This window comes from Solanum stenotomum, chromosome 1, assembly GCF_019186545.1.
Source record: "Solanum stenotomum isolate F172 chromosome 1, ASM1918654v1, whole genome shotgun sequence".
NCBI lineage: Eukaryota > Viridiplantae > Streptophyta > Magnoliopsida > Solanales > Solanaceae > Solanum > Solanum stenotomum.
The window spans coordinates 5,173,252-5,196,619 of NC_064282.1; the positions used below are offsets into that span (position 1 = coordinate 5,173,252).

The following is a 23,368-nucleotide window of genomic DNA, read 5'->3' on the forward strand; positions in this document are numbered from 1 at the left end:
CTTTTTTATTTTCTTAGACTCCATGCCAAAAAGTCAAACTAACTAAATTTTTTTGAAACAGAGGGAGTAAACTTTTTCTCCCAATGGAATCATTGAGTTTTTAAATATTAAAAATGCTAAAACCATTCTAAGTGGTTTTAACAAGCTTACAAAGAAGTTTTATAAGCTAAAACAATGAGGTTGCTTCTAAAGTATTATTGCATTCAAAACTCAGAAAAAACTCTTTAAGTATGTTACTGAATTATCATAAATGGTTTGAGCATTCATCTGTTGATAGTTTTGAGCCTTTTACTAACGACTTAGATAGCCATTTTTACTAACGACTTAGATAGCCGTTTTAAAAAAAAGGTTTCGACATATGGCCTTCCACACTTATTTGTTTTGCCACTGGTCGTCCCACACTTATAACTGTTTAGCCACTAATTGTCCTACTTATAAATAGCAAGAATTATATATGAACAAATAAACACAACAAAAAAGATTTGATCAGACAACTTATATGTATAACTGATCTTATATCACTCACCACTCAGGTAGCAATTTGACTTTTCAAAACCGTCCACCAGATTCACTTGAGATTACAAAGAAAAGTAAGCTTCCTTAAATGGAGTGAGGATGAGGCCCGACACAACAAAGCAAATTATCCTTTCCTTTTGATCCTTCACTTCTGAATTCCTGTAATAGTGCTAACTTGCAGCTTTCTTGGGACCCCTCAGCATGTGAACACAACCTAAAACAAAACAATTCATCTACATAAGTACCTAAATTGGTGAGAGCATGTAACTCTGTTAGACCTCTTTAGCTAATGATCAACGGGGAAGAAACTTAATTCTCAGTAAGCAAAGCACTAAATCAGAAATCTTGTAACTGTAAATTTGTCTTTTATGATGTAGCAAAGATGAGAAAGATTCACCATAGTTAGCATACAACTCTTCCCTCTTCATGTTTCTCTCTAAAATTTTGGTGCCATAGGTATAATCATGTGGAAAAAAAAAGAGCCATAACTGCAGCACAAACATTACTTACCTGCAAGCTTTGCTAGAACTTGAATAACTCCTGGTCGTCACACCAAAACATTAATGCTGACAAAAGAGCCACTGTAGCAGTTTCAATTTGTAGACAATGTGGTCCAAGACCAACAGTAGTTGCCCCAGCCTCCAGAATCACGTTTAACTCTCTCTCTCTCTCTGTGAAGTCTACAAGGGAGCATGTTCACAATAATTACACACAGCAGAAAAGAAAATTATAAATTATCTATATCTAAATGTTGTATGTAAGATTGTCTAGTATCCGCAAAGCTTTTCTTTAGTTTAGGTTCCAAATCCTTGTTATCATAATTGTTATTCACAACTCTTGAAGGACTCTTTCATCTGGATAACGAGGACAAAACAAGAGGGTCTAAACCCACTTCGGCTTGCAAGATTGGACTGGTGCACCCATAAGTGAAAGTAAAAGCACCACAACACGTGAAGCCAAATCATCATAAAACAAACTCTGTATTGTACAAAGTAATTCCTGCAGTGCGAGAAAGATAAATAGAGTTTGTGGTTAGAGTTAGGGTGGTGTATGGATGGAGAGTGTTGTTCTAGACTAGCAAAGTGGAAATTGGAGAATGGAGCTGGAGGTTGTGGTAGGAGGGTTGCATGTCCTGCTGAAGCAAAAGGCTTAGCGTTTGCAATCTCCTTTTTCTTTTCAATTATTGTCTCTCTTCTGCTTTCCGTTATACTACTTTTTTCCTTTCCCTCTTTTAAGAATTTATTATATAGAATCAACATTATGGGTATTCTGCTAGCACTTTTAATAAAGAGGAGTATTATGCCAGATTCAAAGAATTCTCCTATTTTTTGTATTAAAAGAATGCCAAGTGAGCTTCAACACAAAAAATATCCACAACTGGAGATTCACATTAAAACAGAGCCTAGTTTGACATATGATTTACCCAAAGATGACTACTTCTACTCTGTAAGAATGTTCTGGCATATACGAATTCCTTACACTCGTCATCAGAGTCCTGGACAACTGACTTCTTCAGATGATCTAAAAGTCGACTTATGACCAACAAAAATACCATTAGTATAAAGGCACAAAACCTTGGGCATAGACTGGAAGAGAAGGGAAAGCTGCAAAAAGATACTAGCCTCCTTCTGGTCCAATTATAATCAGTCCAGCTAATTCTTTTTTTGATGGAACTTAAAGCACTGGATTCTGGTTTCGCTTCTGCAGTGGCAATAAATGAACTTTGAATTTTTTACCTAGAGCAGATGTGGCACCACAAAACAAAGATGAGAAAAATGAGCAAGTGCTACAGAAAGGAGTGTACCCCTCCATATGCTGTTTGCAAAGCTTGAAAAGATTTTATTTTGTGGGAGAAATTAGAAAAAAACAACTTACAAGAGGTAAAAGTCCACCAACTTTTATAGGAGGATTTAGAACCATTTCATGCAGCTGTTGGCCTAAAACAAAAATGTTGTTAATGTCAAAAACGTTGCACAAGCACCCACAAAGGGAATTAGTGCACAAAATACATTTTGTATCAGCATAAAATTGCTTACATTGTTTAGCAGCAGCAAAATTGACACGTCATAATCTGTCAACACGATTTCTGATATTGAAGGACCGTTAAGTCAGAATAATACTTAAAGAAATTAGCAAACTATCAAAGTAAAACAATTCCACTTCACCTGATCAACGAGTACGCCACTATGCTGCCTAACTTTATCAACCACCTCTTGATCTGCAGCTCTGCGCAATTTGCTAATTGACTTACATGCCACAAGAAGTGGATACATAAGGAGTCTGCAGATAAGGTCCACAAATATTAGAATTTTGAAAAAGTAAGTAGTATTTAAAGGCTGCCACAAGCAGATAGAAACATACAATTATCTCACTTGCTCAGAACAAGAAATAAAGTCCTTTAGTAGCTGACCACTAAAACAACTTACAAGCACATGCCACGATACTTTGCTCCTAGCTTGAACACAATGGTATGAATACCCTCTAAGGCTTTCTGCTTTCACTTATTTTCGGTCAAGTTCTGTTAACTATGTACTCCCAGCATTCATTTATTTGTATGTGCATGTCCATCTTAACACTTTTCCCAGATACAACAGATATACAAAACACCTACCATTATAGTAAGACTGCACATTGTTATGTTTGTCCTAATACTTCCACAAAGACAGTTTATATCAACTAGGTTATTACACATAGAAACCTTATGGGAAGAGAATGTCGTCCCCTATGTTTAGATTCATTTCCACTTATAATATATCTTCATTACGCTTATAAAGCTTAATAAATATATGTGAAAATGCAGTTGGCTACATGTTACATGAACTTACCCTAGGGGACTAAGAAACGATACACACACACACAGAGACTATCTTGAAGAGAATAGAACTGCATTAGTCTAAGATGACAACACCACCCCCTCAATCCCAAACTAACTAGGGTTGGCGGTATGAACTGAATGGGCACATAATTTAAAAAATAAATAAAAATACAGCGAAACATCCAGGCACTGTTCACATGTTTCATATAACTGATAACGTAAACTACTTGAAATTGACTATGACAGCTCAGCCATGAATCTTTCATAGCAGGTCTTCCTGTTTTAACAGTTTAAGAATGGTCAGTCTATGTTCGCTTATAAGGAGGTCAGATATCAAACAAATTAACCAAATAACAGTAAATAGAAACACAAGCCATTTGCGTAGGTGTTAGAAGAGAAATTTAGAAGGACAAAGTACAGGGTGGGAAATGAATGTCGAGGGAAAACAGTGATGACTAGATAGCAAAATCATAGTTCTTGTTTTTCTATTAAAAGAAAAAGACTAGCAAATACCTCTGGAAGACTGTCCAATTCGCACTAACAGGGACTGTATCAGTTCTCTGACAGCATGGTTATTTGAATGTATCCGTCTGATAATCTGAGGTAAAACAACCAACCATGTGTGAATCCTTTCTGTAATGCCATTTGGACCTCAGAAGTAGCTCCATGGTTGAACCACAAAGTGAGAAGACGAAGAATATCCTGAAACCTGGAAACATGACCAAAGTAAAGTAAATCAATAATATAATGGAAGTCAATGGTGATCACTAGTGAATCTAACAGGGTTGCTGGATAACCGGGCAATTATGACACTGCTGAAAATTAAAGTCAACACAATACATGAATTCAGTTAGGAGTATGAGTTTCTTCGGCTAAACAAATGTTTTCATTGAGAAACACGTGCACCGATGCAAAAATGAATTGGATAGAAATTGTAGCGTATGCGGAACACATTTGAAAGATGCATGAGCTTAAAATATAGCAAGAATCCAGCAAGAAAAGGGACACCATGCCACTGCAAGGATACGAAGTGCTAAGCAACTAGTAAGCTCAATAAGAAAGACATTTAGCAACAAGGACAAACCAGTGACACATCAGCATCACACAAGGTAGTTTAACAACTGAATTAAATTAGCTGTAGATTCAGATATAACCTGTAAACTATCATCAACACCCTTAGCATGTGCTCCGCAAGCTATAGAGTGAAAATAACCAGTTATGGCAGCAACAATAAACTGTGCAGCAATGTTTGCAAAACCTTTTAGAGTGTAATGAGACATCACTGCTGTATTGAAAAGTGCCCTAGTATGCCATGCCTTTCCCCACTTCGTTGCACAGTGAGCAGAATTTCTAAATGCACTAAGAATTTCTGACATGGTCAATATGATCCAAGAAAAAGTCGTTAGAAGTGATATCATTAAAGCTGTCACGCCATCAAGTATAAAGCCTCATTATCTTTTCTTTTGAGAGGGTAAGTGTAGTGTCTTCACATTTTACCTTGTATAGAATCACCATCCAAACCAGGAGAAAGTACCCACTTCCAAGTTCCGAGTCTGAGGTACATACAGAAACAAGTGGTTCACCAGAAGAAGTAACTAATGCATTCTGCATTACTGGTTGAAGAGTAGCTGTTCTTGAGAGGTCCATAGCAAGGTCCTTCAATATCAAAATTAAATGACAGAGCATGAAGAAGCATGAACATGATAGTTACTTCTTGTGATAGGTAATTGTAATTTTATCTCCGAAGTGCGATACCTGCAACCTAGCAAAGGCTTCCTTTCGCTTATGATCCTCGCCAAGTGACCATTGGTACTTCAAGTATGCTACCATCATAAACATGCAGTCTCACAAGTAGATCTACAACAAAAAGGATATAACACAAGGCAACACAAACTTTTTATCCACAACCCAAGGTAAATTACTAACCTGTAAAAGTTTAATCAACGTAGATCTAGCTTGGCTAATTCTTCCATTTTTCCGGCAGAGAGATGCAAACTTGATCCATGTGTCTATATCTTCTGTAGGAGGCAATACAAGTGCCCTCACAGCTAAAAGTGCTTGCCAGACTTGCAAAAACTAAGAATATGTTGCAGATAACAGAGGCAGAATGCTCAGAGAAATGAAAAAGGAATAAAAACTTATTACTCATAGAGAGAGAGAGCATGGAATCACAACTAAGACAGGAAAAAGACCAGACAGACAGTTTCTGTAAGACACCATGAGTTTGAGAATAAATACAAAGGCCACACAACTAGTCACCCAGCTCTCATGTAAGCGTTTCTGGATTGAATATATAAAAAAATCATGATTGGACAACCAAAATGCAACTCACTCACTGAGGGAAGTTCTGAAACTTACCTCGACATTTCATTTTGCACCCTTTATGCGCTCATTCCACATATTGCAAATCAGCAACAGGGTTTCCCATAGGAGGAAGAGTACAGTACTCAATGACCTAATTAGAATGAGATGAAAATGAATTCACAGATCATTAAAAATCACAGCAATTAGGAATCACTTTATTGAAAAGGCTAAAAAATATATGTCACCTCTTCTAATACAGAGAGCTGCCGAACGCGAACCATGTTGCGGTAAGCACATTCAAAGGTTCCAAGAACCTAGATGAATTAAAGGAGAATTGTCAAGAATTTTGCTATAAACTCCTGTATAAGTCATCAAATGAGTATAAAATGTGAGGAGATGACAAGATAATGAGATGAAGAAACAAACCAGTGCAGCAAGCTCGGTTGCCAAACATTTCCGTGCACTTTCAACATATTCACGTGCTTCATCGTACTGATGGAAGAAGGGGTGCAAGTACAAAGATTACACTAGAGCAGAGCATGTCACAACATCAAAACAAATGAATGAGTGAAAAATGGATGGACTACCTTCCCTTGACGAACTAGAAGAACGGCCCTTAAAAGGGTGCCATTACTACTTCCATCACTGTTGGAAGCAGTATATCCCAAGACTCGGAGTTTGGTTTCATTACCATCATCAAGCCGAGAAACATATGCTGCCATCTGATCCCACTCACCCATGTTCCAAGCAGCATTAGCAGCCTAAACTAGTCCAAAACATGCATTCACTATGATTATTGAAAGAACAAAAGCTATCAGAAATTACATATAAGTTGAGTTGACAAACCATTGGTGCCATTTCCAGTCGAGCTGCTGGCTCAGCTGGCATCCAGTATTCCTTACAAAGATTGCTAAGCTCCTCCCACCAAGCTAGAGCAGCAAGGCATTGCATACGTCCTTAAGGAAACACAAAGAAGGATACAGATGGTCATCATCAGAATAAAGTGCATACAATACGAATCAAATTCACTTTTTCAACATGAACCAGATGCATAACACAAACCCAATTCCACAGGTCAACTAGCATTTATTTAAGCCACCAAGCAATTTACGAACAAGTGACAACAAATTTCACTGAAAGCATGAATTTGATTACCACTTAGAACCGTTTAAGTATTACATCAGGTAGTTAGAGAGGGGCAATCAATTTCCCTTGCTCCTTTTCAGATGATAAATCTCAAAAGTGAAGGTCACTACTCTTTGAAGGAAAACTCGGATCTAGCATATGATCTATCACTAGGATCAAATATCTTCAGTAGTTCTGCAAGTAAAAGTCATAGACCAGATTATGCAGTAACTGTTCCAATAATACAAACCTAGAGTGGCATCCAAACCAAGATGTGGACTCGAAGCTTGTGACGCCTTAGCAGTGTATGCTTTAAGAGCATCGTCCCAGCATTGCAACTTCTCATACCTTAAAAAATCGACAAATAGCAATGACATCGGTGAAGGAGAAGATACATTTGAGACCACCATTTCACGTTAAAGCTTGTGCTGCCTATAGTACTAATTAAGATTAACAGGAAAAAATGAGCTGCAATTAAAACAGTACAACAGAATGCAACAATCAACAGTACCATGACTTCTTCAACTGAACCCCCAAACGCTGCTGAGCATATGTTAATATTCCAACAGCTGCCTGAAGATGTCAAGCATGATTAAGTTTAATCACCAGAAAGTCAGTATGAAACATAAGTATGCTGCAACAAACAACTAAGAAATCAAGACCTCATGTTGATATTGATTATTTATATGGATTAGAGCTACAGCAACAGGATTTGCATCCCTCCTATTTGAAAGCGCGCCTTCAGATTCCATTTCCTTGTAGTGTAGGGCCTTTGCAAAAGCTCGACACTGAGAGGAAGAGCTCATTACGGACACTACTTAACTAATAACAGCAGAAGGTATATATCAATCAACTGTACAATTTCAGAATAAACCCACCTCCGCTAGAGCACCCAGCAGACGGATATCTATAGGAAGGGGGATCTCTCATCATGTTCCATAACCTCCACCTGGAAAATACAATTAGCCAAACTGAAATAAAATTATAGTACTGCAGCTTTACTGATAAAAATTATAGTGCTGCGGCTTTACAGAGGACATATTACTGTCATGGAATCATCATCTGGAAACTTAATCATGCTTGACATCTTTAAAGCTTGTGCAGCCTATAGTACTAATTAAGATTAACAAGAAAAAACAAGCTGCAATTGAAACAGTACAACAGAATGCAACAGTCAACAGTACCATGACTCCTTCAACTGAACCCCCAAACGCTGCTGAGCATATGTTAATATTCCAACAGCTGACTGAAGATGTCAAGCATGATTAAGTTTAATCACCAGAAAGTCAGTATGAAACATAAGTAAGCTGCAACAAACAACTAAGAAATCAAGACCTCATGTTGAGGTAACGGATTATTTATATGGATTAGAGCTTCAACTACAGCAACAGGATTCGCATCCCTCCTATTTTTAAGTGCGCCTTCAGATTCTGTTTCCTTGTAGTGTTATCTTAAAAATTGAAGAATGTGGAAAAACTAACCAAATTCAGAAGTGTAGCACGAATTTCAGGAGGGATATTTGGAGAAGAAGGCTGCAAAAGTTCAACATTAGAAAAAAGAAAGACAACTAGAAGAACTTCTATATTTCTGGCAGTTCCTCTTTTTAGAAAATCTTTTAGCTTTTGTTTCCTTTTCTTTTGAACAATGAAAAAGAGGTTTTCTATTTATTTATTTTTTGAGATAAAGGTAACTGATGAGGAAGAGGATGTCAAAGAGGATAATACCTGTAGTAGTTTAGCCAGCCTTGTGCAAGTTCTTAATGCTGGAATAGGGTGATTCTTTCAAAAGTTCAATGCTGAAATGCCTCATCCACTCTGCCCATTCCTCTTTGGTACTCCGTTGAGAAGCCTCACCGGCGGTACGCAATCTGTCATCATTGACCTACATAAATGTAGTTTAGAGTCAATATATCCAACTAGACATCATCAAAAATTGAAGAAAAGTAACGGAAAAATTATTCAAATAAAAGAAGGGAGAAATAGAAACAGAAATTCAATAATTCCTGCTACAACTCAAAGTACAGGCCGACTTTCATATTTGAAATCATGTTTTCTTGGTTTTAAAAAAGGAAGGTGCAATGAGGAGCGAGAGATTTGACCCCAAACTGGATTGAAGCCCCCACCTGATGGGGGATACCTAAGGAATCCCATTTACTTTTCTTTTTTTATGAAAATAAGTGAAATATCATTAAAAGGAATCAAGAAGATGTTAGCCAAACATCTAGCTTTTAAGGAACTACTAGAATCTGAGATACCATTAAAACATATGTGATTCCTTTCAGCCGAATACACAAAAAATACAAGCAACCATCCAAGATATGCTATGAGGCAATACCTATCATGAATCGTCAACCTTAAGACTAGTCATGTGCCAGAATTCATTACCTTTAACACGAACAACACCATCTTGCATTCCCCAAAAACCATAAATACATCATAGCTGAGCCGCTTAAATCACCACGTCTGAATACAATAGCAATAACGCATTACTCATGTTAACTTCGGATAACCAGCTTTTAATATGATAAAGACAGTTATAACATCAAGAATCCTCTAAATTGTCACCCCAAAGTAAACAACACTGCAAGAATTTCAGTTTATCGATTGACAACAGCCAAAGGACATGCAAGAAAGTTCGAATGTTTCTTGCAGAAGCAATTGGTAGTATAACAAACCCAACACTGTTCTTTTCTAAATAAAAACCAAGACCCCATGGCATTCTTGAAAACGACATGCCTAATGGAATAAATCAAGAACCCCATTCTTTTCTCAATAACCGGTTTTCAGTATGATAAAGACAATTAGAACATCAAGAATCCTCTAAATTGTTCCCCAAAAGAAAACGACACTACAAGAATTTCAGTTTATCTATTGATAACAGCCAATGGCACCCAAGAAAGTTTGAATGTTTCTTGCAGAATCAATTAGTTGCAGTGGCGGAGCCAGGAATTTTGCCAAGGGTGTTCAAACTTTAAAAGAGTCAATAATTTTTTTTTAGCGGAGCAGCTGCACAAAACATTTTTTTTTTTACTGATGAGTGGGTGTACCCAAATTTAAAAATTAAATTACATATCACTTAATAACTAAATCATACAAAAACTTAAAATTATAAAACTATCAATGGTATAAAACAAAACTAATGGACAAAAGTCAACAAAAACAATTTTAGCTACTAGTTGAATATACTCCCTCTAGTTCATATTAAATGAATTATTGAGACTTTTTTCGTGATTCAAATAACTGAATGTTTCAAAGTTCGAGAGAATTATCGAAACGTTTTTCCATATTTACCTTTTGTTTTAGTAAAATTCTTAACTATTTTGCATTTTCTAAAAAAATAGTTCAGAAATAATCAAAAGTATAATAGTGGATAATAATCTTTAATTTTATTTTAATTTTTTTTTTTGAGAATGTGTATACCTAATAATTCACTTAATACAAGTCGAAAATATATAGAAAGCAACAAAATCTTAATTATTAGATTAATCAATTTAAGGCTAGAAGATACGGAGCAACTATTTCTGTATTTTTTTTTGTTTATAAAGAGATTGGTAAAAAACGCAGCACGTGAGGATTTGTTTTTTTTTTTTTTGGTTTAAAAAGAGAGTGTGTTTAAAAAAGCGTTGCAAGTGAGGATCGAACCTCAGATGTCTTACACATAAATGAAAAGAGTGTATTTAAAAAAACGCTACAAGTGAGGATTTTTTTTGTTTAAAAAGAGACTGTTTGAAAAAGCGCTGCAAGTGAGGATCGAACCTCAGACCTCTTACACATAAATGAAAAGAGTGTGTTTAAAAGAAATGCCACAAGTGAGGATTGAACCGCTGACCTCTTACTCATAAATGAACACACTTACCACCAGACCACTAACCTTTGTAGTATTTTAGGGTGTTCAATTAATTATATATACAGTTATTACACAGTATTTTACCTATATACACGGTATAATTTTCCGGTATAATTTTCCGGCGAAGGGTGTTCGGCTGACCACCCTCCGCCCCTGATTAGTTGTATAACAGACACTACAAGAATTGTTTCCCAAAAGACAGTTATAACATCAAGAATCCTCTAAATTGTTCCCCAAAAGAAAACGACACTACAAGAATTTCAGTTGATCTATTGACAACAGCCAAATGGCATGCAAGAAAGTTTGCATGTTTCTTGCAGAATCAATTAGTTGTATAAAGACCGAACCCTGTTCTTTTCTCAATAAAATCAAGACCCCATTCTTGAAAACTGGACATGCCTTATAGGATAAATCAAGAACCCCATTATTTTCTCAATAACTAGTTTTCAGTATGACAAAGACAGTTAAACATCAAGAATCCTCTAAATTGTTCTCCAAAAGAAACGACAATACAAGAATTTCAGTTTATCTATTGAAAACAGTCAAATTACACGCAAGAAAGTTCGAATGTTTCTTGGAGAATCAATTGGTTGTATAACAAACCCAACCCTGTTCTTTTCTCAATAAAATCAAAACCCCATTCTTGAGAAAAGGAAAAAAAAAACAAGAAAAGTAGGAGGAAGAGAAGAAAATGGAAATGCCTCGGAAGGAGGAAGCTTATCGGAGTAGAAGCGGAGAAGGTTAGAAGAAGAAGAAGATGAGAATGCCCGCAAACTGTTCGTTGTTTGGCGTGAACGAGAGAACAGAATGACTAGCCGAGGACTCCAAACAGGGGCTTGCATTTTGGTCTCGAATAATAAAATCTTCGCGCGGATACCTTTATATTCGTTTTTCCCAAATGACTAGTGTGGAAAAATAATTAATTATTTTATCATAAAAAAAAGTTATTAAAAGTTTCTCTCTTCTCGTATAACTGCTAAAAACATAAGCTTTTAAAAAAAAAAAAGTTTTTCAAAAAAGTATTTTCCAAAAAAAGATAATTTGTATTTGGCAAATTTATTTGAAAAGTATTTTTGACAAACAATTTGTGTTTGATTAATTTTCTTTAAAAAAATGTTTTTGAGAATCAAATTACGAAAAAGGGCAATTCACTATGCTTTAAATATTAAGATTGTTTTATAGAGAGAAACTATTTTAAACAACTAATACAAAAACTTTAATTACATTTTTAATTTAATTATTTAAAATGTACATATTCAAATTTTCAATCAATATTGTACATAGATAAATATTGTTGAAAAATATTGATGAGATGAATTTTTTTGTTATTTGTTACCTTTTTTTTGGATTCAATCTTAGTTATTATCCTTCTCTTTTTTTTTTTTTTGTTATAATACTCTAAAGTTTTAAAAAATTCAAATTAAAATAAAATAATACGTAAATTAAGAAAAGGATAATTTGAGTATTTGTTATACTTTTTTGGGAGGGTTTAAATCTATAATTGTTACTTTTTCTCTTTTTTCAATCCAACAAAAATATCGTTGCTACTTTTGTTTCTAATTCTGTAAATAATACATAAAATAATATATACATATACAATATAATATAAAACATAAATAAAATAAAAAGTTTATTATATATAAAAAAATCTTAAATAAAAATCAATCAAACTTATGAGATATGTTAATTAATTAATAAGGGATATATTGATAAATATGTGCATATGTAAGGGATATTTTAATCTTAAAAAAATAATTTTCTAATTTTGCTTCTGCTTTTTTTAAAAAAAACTGAAACTTTTAGCTTCTTCTCAATCGCAGAAAAATTGCTCTTACTTCTATTTAAAAGCAGTTTTAAAATTTTGTCAAACACTTAATTTCTCAAAATAAATATTTTTTTTCTCAAAAAAAGAAAAACACTCTGACGTTCCAACAACAATAATGCCAAATAGGCTCTTAATAAAATCAAATCAAATCGTTGAGGTTGATTCTGAAGTATTATTGCATTTAAAACTCGGAAAAAATTCAAGTATGTTATTGAATTATCACAAATGGTTTGTCCTTTTATCCGTTGATAGTTTGAGCCTATTTATATCATTATTGTGATAAAATGTGCGTAATCATGTCATTTTTTATTAATGACTCTAATATTAAAAAAACTAGGTTTGACACATAGCCTTCCACACTTATTTTACCATACATATGACTGATTTGTCACTGGTTGTCCCACACTTATTTTTCCACATAACTATTTTGCCACTGATCGTTCTACTCTTGGCTCTTACTATAGTATAAATTATATTTGACCCATGAACAAAATAAATTAGATTTGATCAGACAATGTATGTGTATAACCGATCTTATATAACCACTTTCAGATCATTATTAAAATAATAATCAAATTTTAACTTTTTTTTTCTTGAACCGATTCAGAATCAACTTCAATCATGCAAATTTGAGTTGAAATTGCAATTTTAAATTTTATAATTCAAACTTGTTTGAACATGGACTCTGACGTACAGTAGTGGAGTCAAAATTTTTACCATGCAGATCTGAGTTGAAATTACAACTTTAAATTTCATAATTCAAACTTGTTTGAACTTGAACTCTGCCAGTCGACAACGTATACTTCAAACTCAAAAATCTAAACAACTAAAATTTTAGATTTTTTTTATAAAGTTAAAGCTCGTCAACCTACTAACATAATTGTTATTGTTATTAATTAAGAAGCATATGACAAATGCAAACAGTTGGTAATGAATAGTGTAAACCTATTTGATTTCCTTTCTGTGCTAATTGAGCAGAAAAATCCTTTTGTAGTTTGTTAGGTACCTTTAATCCAACCAACATGTTACAAGTGTCCTTTACGTTTTCAGACTCTATTTAAGCTTAATAAATATATTAAGATTAACATACGTTGCTCTTTCTAGATTATCCACCAAACGTTTTAAATTTATATGCATGTGTAATCAACAAGTTATTGAATCATACCTAAATGGAGTATTAACTATATAATATCTAGAGTATGCTAAAGTAATGAATTAAACAACCAGTAATATAGAATACCAAATAGGCCCTTATACTGTTTGAGACATGATGAAGTAGTAGACATCACGAGACAACATAATAATTAACACTACTTGCATTTTTAAACTTTAAGATTCGAGTCCCTTAGAACGGAAGCTTTTTTGTTAGAAATTAACGAATTACTCTAATACGAGGACTTTTTGATGCAAATCCAAATTTAATTAGACTCTAATATAATTACAAATATCCGACTGAAAAAAAAGACTTTATTTGAACCCACCCCATATACACATGAACAAATCCTCAATCCCAGATTAAAAAAAAAGTAGAACTTGAAAAGAAAAACGAAAACAGCTTCTTGAAGACACGAATTAAACAAGCATATATACTATAAGAATTAACAACATATATATAACTAAATTTAGTGGCGGAACTAGTAATTTTAATGAACTGATATATCTAGATCGATCAAAAGTTTTTTTAAAAAAGGAAGAATAAAAATAAAAAAATTGTAATTAAGGTTGCTTATGTCTCTGGGTATAGATATAATCAAGATGAGCCTCTAATGTTCTTCTCATCAAACATTCTTCTTCTCCGCCAGGACCTTCACATCTATCCTCCACATCTTCTTTCATGGCGGCCTTATCCTGTAATCATACAATTAACATCTAAAAAATTTAGTGGCGGAGTCAGGAATTTTAACAACGAAATTCAAAAATAAATATATATACCTTACTGTGCTCCATGGGAGTAACATCATGATAAGGCGCACGCACTGGACGGGAAGAAGCGCAAGTTAGCGTGAGAAAGAGGAGGAATGCTATCATGCAAAAGGTGCTAAGTTTAGCCATATTGCTTAGTTCTTCGTTTGGAAGAGATTTTTGGAGACGATGATGGATTTATAGAGTGGGGGAACCAAGAAAGCAAAGGGACAAATGTTCTGTATTTAAAGAGATCTAGATACTGTAAATTTAGAATTTTCTAAATATAATAATTCTATAATTATTTTGTTTGAAAAAAAAAAAGAAGAGAAAATTACGGAGGGATGACGAAAAGCTAAGAAAAAGGATGGCCGATGTTTCAAGTAATATTTATTAGAAAATATTTTAATTCGTCTTAATACATATATAAATTTAAATAAATCTTAATACAAATATTAGACATGGAATAAGAAATAAAATACTCTCTTTGTCCCATTTTATGTAGCATTTTTCGTTTTTTGAGAGTCAAGCAGTTTAAGTTTGACCGGTAATTTGCGCATGAAAACTTCAAATTTCTTGAAATGAAATTTATATTTTTGTAAACTACGTAAAAAGTATTATAAATCATAATAATTGATAATTCAAAATGTTTAAAAAATCTTTGAAAAATATATGATTAAATATAGATTTGTTTGAATCTTAAAATTAATAAAATGTCACATAAAATGAGACGAATGGAGTAAAAAAACTTGTGGATGTGTGATGAGAACTTGTATAGAAAGTAAATAGACGTGTGGTCAACGAAGAATGAAGCACGGAGTTGACCTTTTCCACAACCCGACATTTGGTGTACGTCATTTCCAATATTTTCGTCTCCTTCGACAAATTATGGTAACGAGGGAGTAATATTACTCATTTCGTCTGATACCTTTTGTTTTTAAAAAATTAAATAATTTAGTTTGATAAAAAATTTCTCAATTAATTGATTAAAGTAGACCCTGACTAAAGCCAAGGAACCTACTTTAATTACTATTAAGATAAATTTCATATATATGTTGAACCAAATATACACATGATCAATTAAGCTAGTATATAATTAGGATATATCTTTCAAGATTTTTTATTTTTTTTGTTTTGTTTTTCATATACGTTATTACTTATTCCCATGGCGTTTCATTAATACAATTCATATTTATGGTATCCACTTAAAAAAGCACTTTGTTGGTATTTATATATATATTATTATATATATATCGATATAAAAGAGAATTTTAGGCTCGCCTACGTGACGCCACCATAAATCAGAATTCCCTTTTAATTTATTTATTTTCAAAACTAGCATTTTCCTTTCATGAAAAGTTGTGACATTTATGAAAAGTTGTGACTTTTATGAAAAGTTGCGATTTTTATGAAGAGTTGCGATTTTTATGAAGAGTTGTGACTTTTATAAAAGGTTGTGACCTTTCTGAAGGGTTGCAACTTTTCCAAATAGTTGTAACATTTTCGATAAGGCACAATAAATATTTGTTCACACTACCCTTTGTTGTCTATAAATAGAGGGATTTTCTCTCATTTTAATTTTAAAACAACGAAAATTCTGAACCTCTTCTTCTTCACAATTAAATATTTATATATTTTGCTCCTGTTGAGTGACTCACTCAGACCATTGCTTATGTTACAGATCCTGGTATGTATTTTTACAGTCATTAATTTATGCGTATGTTATTAAGGATAAATGATAAGATGTACTAATTTTCATTTTCCTTTACATTATTAATGTTTGTTAGCACGTAATCTTGTATGTAAAATAATATAGTATTTTAGTTTTAATGACGGATAAGTTTTAAGTATTATTTCATAAATTCTGTGATACTAAATTCTCGCGCGAAGCACGAATAATTTTACTAGTTATATATATATTTAAAGTTTGAATACAAAATTTTTAATTCAAGGCGGAACAATACTATATATGGATGCCATCACAATTCACTACCTACACGGAAAGACGAGTAGATGGGAAATGGTGAATTAAAGACAGAGTGATGGAGCAAAAAAGAATGAACAATATGGGTCGTGAAAAGGAAAGTATACATACATATAAATTTTAATTCAGCACGAAAAATATTATGAAGTGGATAAAAATTCTCCCTTCTTAATAAAAGGTCTTGAATATATGATTTTATTTTTGATAGGGAACACTTTTTCTGCTCCCAAATGGAATCTAGGCAACGTGAATCTGAAATGGTCAAACTTAAATGCGGACACCCAGCAATCGGGTGAAAATTAAAATAAAAAATAATTTTTTAAATTGACTATATATGGCAGGACTGCATGAGTAGTAATAATTAAAGTCTAAAATTAGGCACGCTCCACAATGCACACATAATTATATCATCACTCACGATTAAATTCTACCAGTTGACCAAGGACCACACGCTGTAGCTTACGTACATCAATCAAAAATATCTACAGTTTTTTTTCTTATATAGATAGATAACGGATGAAAAAAAATCTATATTTAAATTTAAAAATATATACTACTCCCTCCGTTTCAAAAAGAGTGGTCTTGTTTGATTTGACACGGAGTTTAAGAAATTAAAGAAGACTTTTAAATCTTGTGATTCTAAATTAAAGTTATGTCAAATGTANCAATGCACACATAATTATATCATCACTCACGATTAAATTCTACCAGTTGACCAAGACCACACGCCGTAGCTTACGTACATCAATCAAAAATACTCCCTTTGTCCCTATTTACTTGTCCATATTTCCTTTTTTGGTTGTCCTTATTTAGTTGTCCATTTTGACAAATCAAGAAAGGACAACAAATTTTTTCCTATTATACCCTTATTTACACTTCTTGAAAATTGTAAAAGTGTATGTTGTTTCCTTCCAATTTATTTCACTTTAATTCAAATAAGTGATTGTAATTTTGAAGTGAAAAGTTGCCATAAGGGTAAAATTGTAACTTCACTGTGCTAATCATTGTTGCCTTAATCTGTGTGGCATTTCTAAAGTGGACAACTAAAAAGGGACGGAGGGAGTATCTACAACTTTTTTTTCTTATATAGATAGATAACGGATAAAAATAATCTATATTTAAATTTAAAAATATATACTACTTCCTCTGTTTTAAAAAGATTGATTTGATTTGATCTGACACGGAGTTTAAGAAATTAAAGAAGACTTTTAAATCTTGTGATTCTAAATTAAAGTTATGTTAAATGTACAAAATTGTCTTTAATCTTGTGGTTTTAAACATGTCACGTGGAAAGCAAAAAGTAAAATGTTACAAAAAAAAAAAGAGATCATTCTTTTTTAAACTGACTAAAAAGGAAATGAGGTCATTCTTAATGAAACAGAGTGAGTATAATTTAATTATAATTTAGTGATATGAATGGATGTATACGAAGATCTAGACATGTAGATTTTATATATATATATATATATATATATGAGGTATGATTAAATTTGTAATTAAATGATGATTGGACTAATTTGTGCTACTTTAACTATTGTATTCTGTTTTAATAATATTCTAGTGTGTATATATATATATATATTATTGTTATTATTATTATATTTTTTTTTTTGTTGTGTTGCACCAAGAAAATCGTACCGTTCATTATTGCTCCATTTATGTTGGATACTCCTATTACTACTATTTTTAGTTTTATCTCCAGCATCATTATAAGCCGGCCACTAGGCTACAGCCTTTTCCAACATTATATCAATGAAGCATCTTTTTGTTTTTCTTTTTCATTTTGGGTTTAAACTTTAAACAGAAAAGTAAGAACAAAAGCAAACAAGAAAATAGTAAAAACAAATTATTTTGTTTTTTTTTTATTAATTGTCGTTGTTTTGGTTAATAGGATAATTTTTTGCTTAAATATCGTTACTTAGATCAATATTCCAATATATCATGTATGTTATAGCATGGATGCAAAGAACGTTGTCCCAATCATTCTACATGTATGCTAGCTGGATTAGCATTCACCAAAATCATGATAATTCATAATGCTCTAGCCTTTTCCAACATGATCAATCAATGAACCATCTTTCCTTTGCCAATAATTTTGACTAAGATCAAAATAATAACAATAATTGGAGTTCGATTAAATTTGGATTCGCGCTGAAAAGTCCTATATTAGGTAAAATATTTTTTAACAAAGATGACGGCATACCAAGGAAACTCGAATTTAAGATTGTTGATCCTTGTTCCATTTCCCTTTTCTTTTTCTGGAGACTTACAGCTTTCAAGGCCTACCACCACAAATGGTTTTGATCATTACACCAGTTCAATTAGTGTGGCGAAATTTGTCTAAATGGATCATAAAATCCGGTTAATATTTTCCAACTGATTAAGTTACGGCTTGTTATTTGATTAATTAACTCTATTCAATTCATTTTGATTCGAGACACATTAAATTTTTACTTAATTTAATTTAGTCCATTTTGATCTGTTCAAATTTGGTACAAAGCTGTTTGCCACACCTAGCCAAGTTATACTTTTCAAGCTATCAAAGTATTGCGTGAATGAAAATCTGTAGCGATTAATTTAGGAGTACCAATAGGTTATTAATTCTTCTCGAAACGGATTAATAATACTTAATTAATTAGTAGTAGTTGGAAATTTTGAAAGAAGCAAGAATATCCAACTTTATTGTTTCGACTTTTCTTTTTTGGATGGCCGTGACTTTCTTTGATGGATGGTATAAATTAAGAAAAAAGAGAAAATGCATCTATACCTTCAATATAGGAGTAAAGAGAGAACAACTGATCTTAACAAACAAAAAAATAGAACTTTATAATACATTTGGTATAAGTCAACACTAAAAATTACAGAGTACTGCGGAAGTATGGATCACCAAAAAATGAATTAGAGAATGTGCCACCAAGGTTAGGGAAAAGTGTTAGGAAACACATCAAGAAGAGTACACAACCCCAAGCAAATCTCTCATTTCCAAGTGGGGTGATCTCATCTTGTGCTGGGACTTCCTCTCCTCCGCGGAAGAAGGTTGCAAACAGTCCCCATGCCAGACATAGCACGCTTCCACTTAGACCACCTATTCCTAGCAATAGGGAAGTCGCGAAAGATAGCAATGTAGCTGTGCTCCTGCCAAACATAGCTTGTGCAATGCGCCCACCTTCTAATCTTCCACATGGTAACAGGTTTAAAGATGTAACAACCATACCTGCAAAAGAAGCCATGACCACAATGAAGTGAGCAGATGTTGTGGTGCCAATTCATTCTCAACACTATAAATGTAATCAAATGCTTTCAGATCACACAATAAATTGCTGAAAGAAGTCCGCACAAAAAATGAAAATATTTTTTTTGTCGAGAAACTCACCTAAAAGTCCAGCAAAAGCAAGGGGATCAACAGGAACTCCTACACCTTCAACAGCATAAGGCAGCACATTCCCAAGATCATCAGTATATGGTCCAACAACGTATTGAATGAAGGAGAACAACGGATTGTTATAAAAGAACTGAGGTCTTATGTACCTGAAAAAAGAATAGAGGACAATAAGCAGAAGTAATATAGAAAAAACTGCAGAAGAAACAGGACAATCAACTTAATAAAATCCACGTTGAAGAGGTTAGGCGGGAAGGAGACAAGTACAATATACTTAAAAGTTTCTCATAATGGCATATCAAATTTGCTCGTTAAGCAATGTAAGTAACCAAAATTTGCATTCCATATGTAAGTGTATATGGGATACAAAATTACTCTAGTGCAATGCACCATTTTAAGGCAAGGCAATATTAATCACTTACAATGCATTGTCGCCTCCATTAAAGCTTCCATCAGCCACAAAAGCAGTAACTGCGAGTATTAGCGATGTCAAGTATGCACTTGCTGTACGAGCAACTGGAATATCAAATAGAGCCTTTTTATTTGGTAGCAGGGACTCGTAGTTATTCATAACACCCAGGCACCCAGTCCAATTGGACGGAACAAGAAAAGATGGACTAAGTTTGACACCATAGCGCGCAGCAGTTACTCTTGTGGTTACCTGCCATGCATCAAGAAACATAGTAATTATTAAGCAAAACACAGACTTGCTCATCATGATATAAATCAATTACATCATAGTATGAAGTTGTAAAGGCTACAAGCTCGGAAATATAAAGATGTGACCACAAATAGCTACAAATAAACCAAGTGGAAAGTTGCATCGATATTAGATCTGTGTAATCACTAATCAGCCATTTTTGTAATAAACCAATTTCTCATATTCAGCATATAAATATCTATAATATAAAAATTCTGAATTTACTCGCAACACATCATGTCAATCCAATAGTACGACACACACCGCATAACTTACACTTACTTCATGCTTGAGTGTTATCTAAAGGTCAAAAGTTATGTTGATCCTTATGTTGTACCAATAGCTGAAATGAGTCTTTAGTAGAAAAAATCATTTACATGGCAAAAAGAATTTCTAAGAAACCAAATATTACAAACCTATGACATTAACAAAAAGCAAACTTGAGATTTGATTTAAATTTTTCATGAGATTTAGCCATCAACTCACACGATTTAATGGAGAAATACAATGCATACCTCTGAAACTCCCAAAATGGTCAAGAAGCCACCAAAAAGGGGTACAACGTTGGCCAAGTAATCATCAATCGTAGCATCAGGCTTAAGGAAGAAACCACTGGTCAAAGCTATAGTGCCAAAAGTTGTTACAGCCAAAGATACAGCACTGATGTATCCCCAAGGAGTACTTAATTTGGTTGATTCAAATTCAAGATCCATCTCTGACTTGGGTTGTACCACACAAGCCTGAGAACGAAAAAAGAACATTGACAATATTTGTCATTTACACAGGCAACCAAATGGAATATTCACTAAAATCATCTGAAATGACACAAGTTAGGCTTTTGCCCACACAAATAAATGAATCTCATGCGACTATCAAAGAATATATACTGTAATGAATGGAATTAATTAGGAGGTTCATTACAGAGAATTATTCTTCTAACATATCAACTACACCATTTCTTTTTCATTTTTCTGGACTCCATTAGGTTGAGCTCTTCACCTACATCAGTATCCTCCTTCCTAAAGTAGATGAATTCTCCGAAATCAATACAACATGTAAAAAATCAAACGCACTAAAGTGAAATTTGGCGTTACGTATGGCGCAATAGTTGCAAATTCCTGCTGATAACTTCACAACTTCCTTAAACCAAGTAACAAACATCCTCAACTAATCATAATGTAGTCCATTCACAGAAACCTTAAGCTAATAGTGCATAATGAAACAGTCATAATTATCTTTTAAACATTTAAAGCATACCTGCTTTACAATATCATTTGTCTTTTCCTCCATAAACCACAAGACGACCTCCCGTCCAGCAGCCTCTGATAACTTCTTCTCCAATTTGGGTATTACTTCATCAATAGGCCTCCTCAAGTTCCCAATGAAAATCCCCCCATCTCCAAATCTCCTCACATCAGTCGTGAAGAACGTATCAAAGCCAAAGCAATTCCTTAGCTGCCAAAGAAAATTTATACAAACATCAAGATACAGAGAATAGATCTCTAAGACAATCAAGTAGCTATTAACAAGTACAACATAACTGCCTAACCATGTATACAAGCACAATTAGTCCTCACTGAATAAGCAGCTCCATTTAAGTTCATCTTAGACTCATATTATATTTGAACCTAGGCTATCGAAAACAATTTTTCTACCTCTAGGGTAAGGTCTGCCAACATCCTACCCTACCCAGGCCTCACTTGGGACCCACTTATGACTTATGGGACTACACAGGATATGTTGTTGTAGTTATTAGACTGATTTTATACAACAACAACAACTGCTTAACACATGCAAAAAGTGTTTTTCAAAAATTAGGCCGCACCAACTCTGAGCAAACTGACTTTAAAATTTGGATTCGCCTCTACGTATAAGGTCCGAAGAAAAGAATGGACTACACCATTTAAACAGAAAATTACCTTATTAAGATCAAGAGCTACAAAAGCTTCCTCTGCTTTTTCCAACCTCTCTTTCTCTTTGGACAAACTAACACGAACCAAATTTTTAAAGAAGCCCACAAGTGGGTTGCTAGTGGTTTCACTATCAAGCTCTTTCAGCTTCCTATCAGCTCTCTTTTTCTCAAGTTTTATAGCAGCCTCAATTGAGGGATTCCCCATAAACTTCTTGAATTCCTCATCTGTTTTCCAATCCATTTCTTGCTGTTTCTCCCTCTCTATCCTCTCAGACTCAGTCTCATGCTGAGCACCACTCTCACCCTCTTGAATATGAGCATCATTCTTTGGAGAATCATTTTCTTCTGAAGCTACAGCCACAGAAGAAGAAGATGAGGGTTCATCTTCTTCGGCAGCTTTAACATAAAAATTCAATCTTTTTTTGTAAGGAACATAAAGATTCAATCTTTTTGGGTTGTACGAGGAAAACGAGAAGAGGGTATTTCGGTAAATTGGGTTCTTGGAAATTGAAGAAATAGGAGGTAGGTCATGGGGTCTCCTGTTTTTGAGGGACCAAGAAGAAGAAGAAGATGAAGTAGCAGAAAGAGTTGCCATGTGGGTGTGATGAAAAATGCTCTGAACTGAAATTGAGTTCTTGGAAATTGAAAAACATTGTGGAATCCATTTAAGGAAGAGCAGATTTCGAGTAGAACGTGAAAGAGAGACATCTAGAAAGTTGGAGAACAAGTACAGGTGCACTGTGTTCTACAGAAAGTGACAATGAAATTGAAAAATTGGAACCCCACAGTGATATTTTTGGATAATAATAAGATGCAGAAAATTTTGTGCTTGATATAATTCCTACAAGTCCAAACAAATTTGAGCTCAGTCACATCAACATTCGGATATACTGAAGGCAAAAGAAAAGAGGACAAGTGGCAGGGTATGAATTTTACACTTGTTCTCGAGGTCTAAACGAAAATAACTTTTCTATTTTTCCCCAAAATATAGATTTCAAGATTCTAACTAAACATGTTATTGTTATTGTTTTATAGCTTTGATTTTTATAATCATATTTAT

At 33.6% G+C, this 23,368-nt stretch overlaps 2 protein-coding genes and 3 long non-coding RNA genes across 5 annotated transcripts; all 5 read right to left on the reverse strand.

Moving 5' to 3' along the window:
* Positions 1 to 312: 312 nt before the first annotated feature.
* Positions 313 to 3,050, reverse strand: LOC125848743 (uncharacterized). Its single transcript, XR_007444554.1, has 6 exons — positions 2,943 to 3,050; positions 2,682 to 2,796; positions 2,553 to 2,602; positions 2,392 to 2,453; positions 1,027 to 1,515; positions 313 to 730 (listed from the first exon to the last, which is right to left on the reverse strand). It is a non-coding gene; the product is annotated as an uncharacterized LOC125848743 (long non-coding RNA).
* A 1,583-nt stretch (positions 3,051 to 4,633) lies between these two features.
* Positions 4,634 to 5,163, reverse strand: LOC125848757 (uncharacterized). The gene is made up of 3 exons (XR_007444556.1): positions 5,087 to 5,163; positions 4,829 to 4,987; positions 4,634 to 4,700 (listed from the first exon to the last, which is right to left on the reverse strand). It is a non-coding gene; the product is annotated as an uncharacterized LOC125848757 (long non-coding RNA).
* A 97-nt stretch (positions 5,164 to 5,260) lies between these two features.
* LOC125848714 (serine/threonine-protein kinase TOR-like) lies at positions 5,261 to 7,544 on the reverse strand. The gene is made up of 9 exons (XM_049528643.1): positions 7,423 to 7,544; positions 7,272 to 7,333; positions 7,011 to 7,108; positions 6,482 to 6,591; positions 6,223 to 6,396; positions 6,062 to 6,127; positions 5,881 to 5,949; positions 5,690 to 5,786; positions 5,261 to 5,407 (listed from the first exon to the last, which is right to left on the reverse strand). The coding sequence occupies exons 1-8, from the start codon at positions 7,510 to 7,512 to the stop codon at positions 5,721 to 5,723; spliced, it is 735 nt and encodes a 244-aa protein (XP_049384600.1). The 5' UTR covers positions 7,513 to 7,544; the 3' UTR covers positions 5,261 to 5,407; positions 5,690 to 5,720.
* Positions 7,545 to 8,235: 691 nt separating this feature from the next.
* Positions 8,236 to 9,381, reverse strand: LOC125848749 (uncharacterized). The gene is made up of 3 exons (XR_007444555.1): positions 9,145 to 9,381; positions 8,485 to 8,641; positions 8,236 to 8,292 (listed from the first exon to the last, which is right to left on the reverse strand). It is a non-coding gene; the product is annotated as an uncharacterized LOC125848749 (long non-coding RNA).
* Positions 9,382 to 19,121: 9,740 nt separating this feature from the next.
* LOC125848665 (probable zinc metallopeptidase EGY3, chloroplastic) lies at positions 19,122 to 23,104 on the reverse strand. The gene is made up of 6 exons (XM_049528587.1): positions 22,316 to 23,104; positions 21,654 to 21,851; positions 20,912 to 21,136; positions 20,119 to 20,357; positions 19,691 to 19,845; positions 19,122 to 19,531 (listed from the first exon to the last, which is right to left on the reverse strand). Exons 1-6 carry the CDS (start codon positions 22,901 to 22,903, stop codon positions 19,176 to 19,178), a joined length of 1,761 nt encoding a protein of 586 aa, XP_049384544.1. The 5' UTR covers positions 22,904 to 23,104; the 3' UTR covers positions 19,122 to 19,175.
* Between the last annotated feature and the right edge of the window lie 264 nt (positions 23,105 to 23,368).

Excerpts from the sequence above, each read along its gene's own strand:
- LOC125848714 (XM_049528643.1), bottom strand. The coding sequence starts at position 7,512 with ATGGAATCTGAAGGCGCGCTTTCAAATAGGAGGGATGCAAATCCTGTT. Across the intron at positions 7,334-7,422 it reads ATAATCAATATCAACATGAG|GCAGCTGTTGGAATATTAAC; the intron begins GTCTTGATTTCT and ends TGACATCTTCAG. Across the intron at positions 7,109-7,271 it reads GTTCAGTTGAAGAAGTCATG|GTATGAGAAGTTGCAATGCT; the intron begins GTACTGTTGATT and ends CGATTTTTTAAG.
- LOC125848665 (XM_049528587.1), bottom strand. The coding sequence starts at position 22,903 with ATGGCAACTCTTTCTGCTACTTCATCTTCTTCTTCTTCTTGGTCCCTC. Across the intron at positions 20,358-20,911 it reads CCATTTTGGGAGTTTCAGAG|GTAACCACAAGAGTAACTGC; the intron begins GTATGCATTGTA and ends GATGCATGGCAG. Across the intron at positions 19,846-20,118 it reads AATGGAGGCGACAATGCATT|GTACATAAGACCTCAGTTCT; the intron begins GTAAGTGATTAA and ends TTCTTTTTTCAG.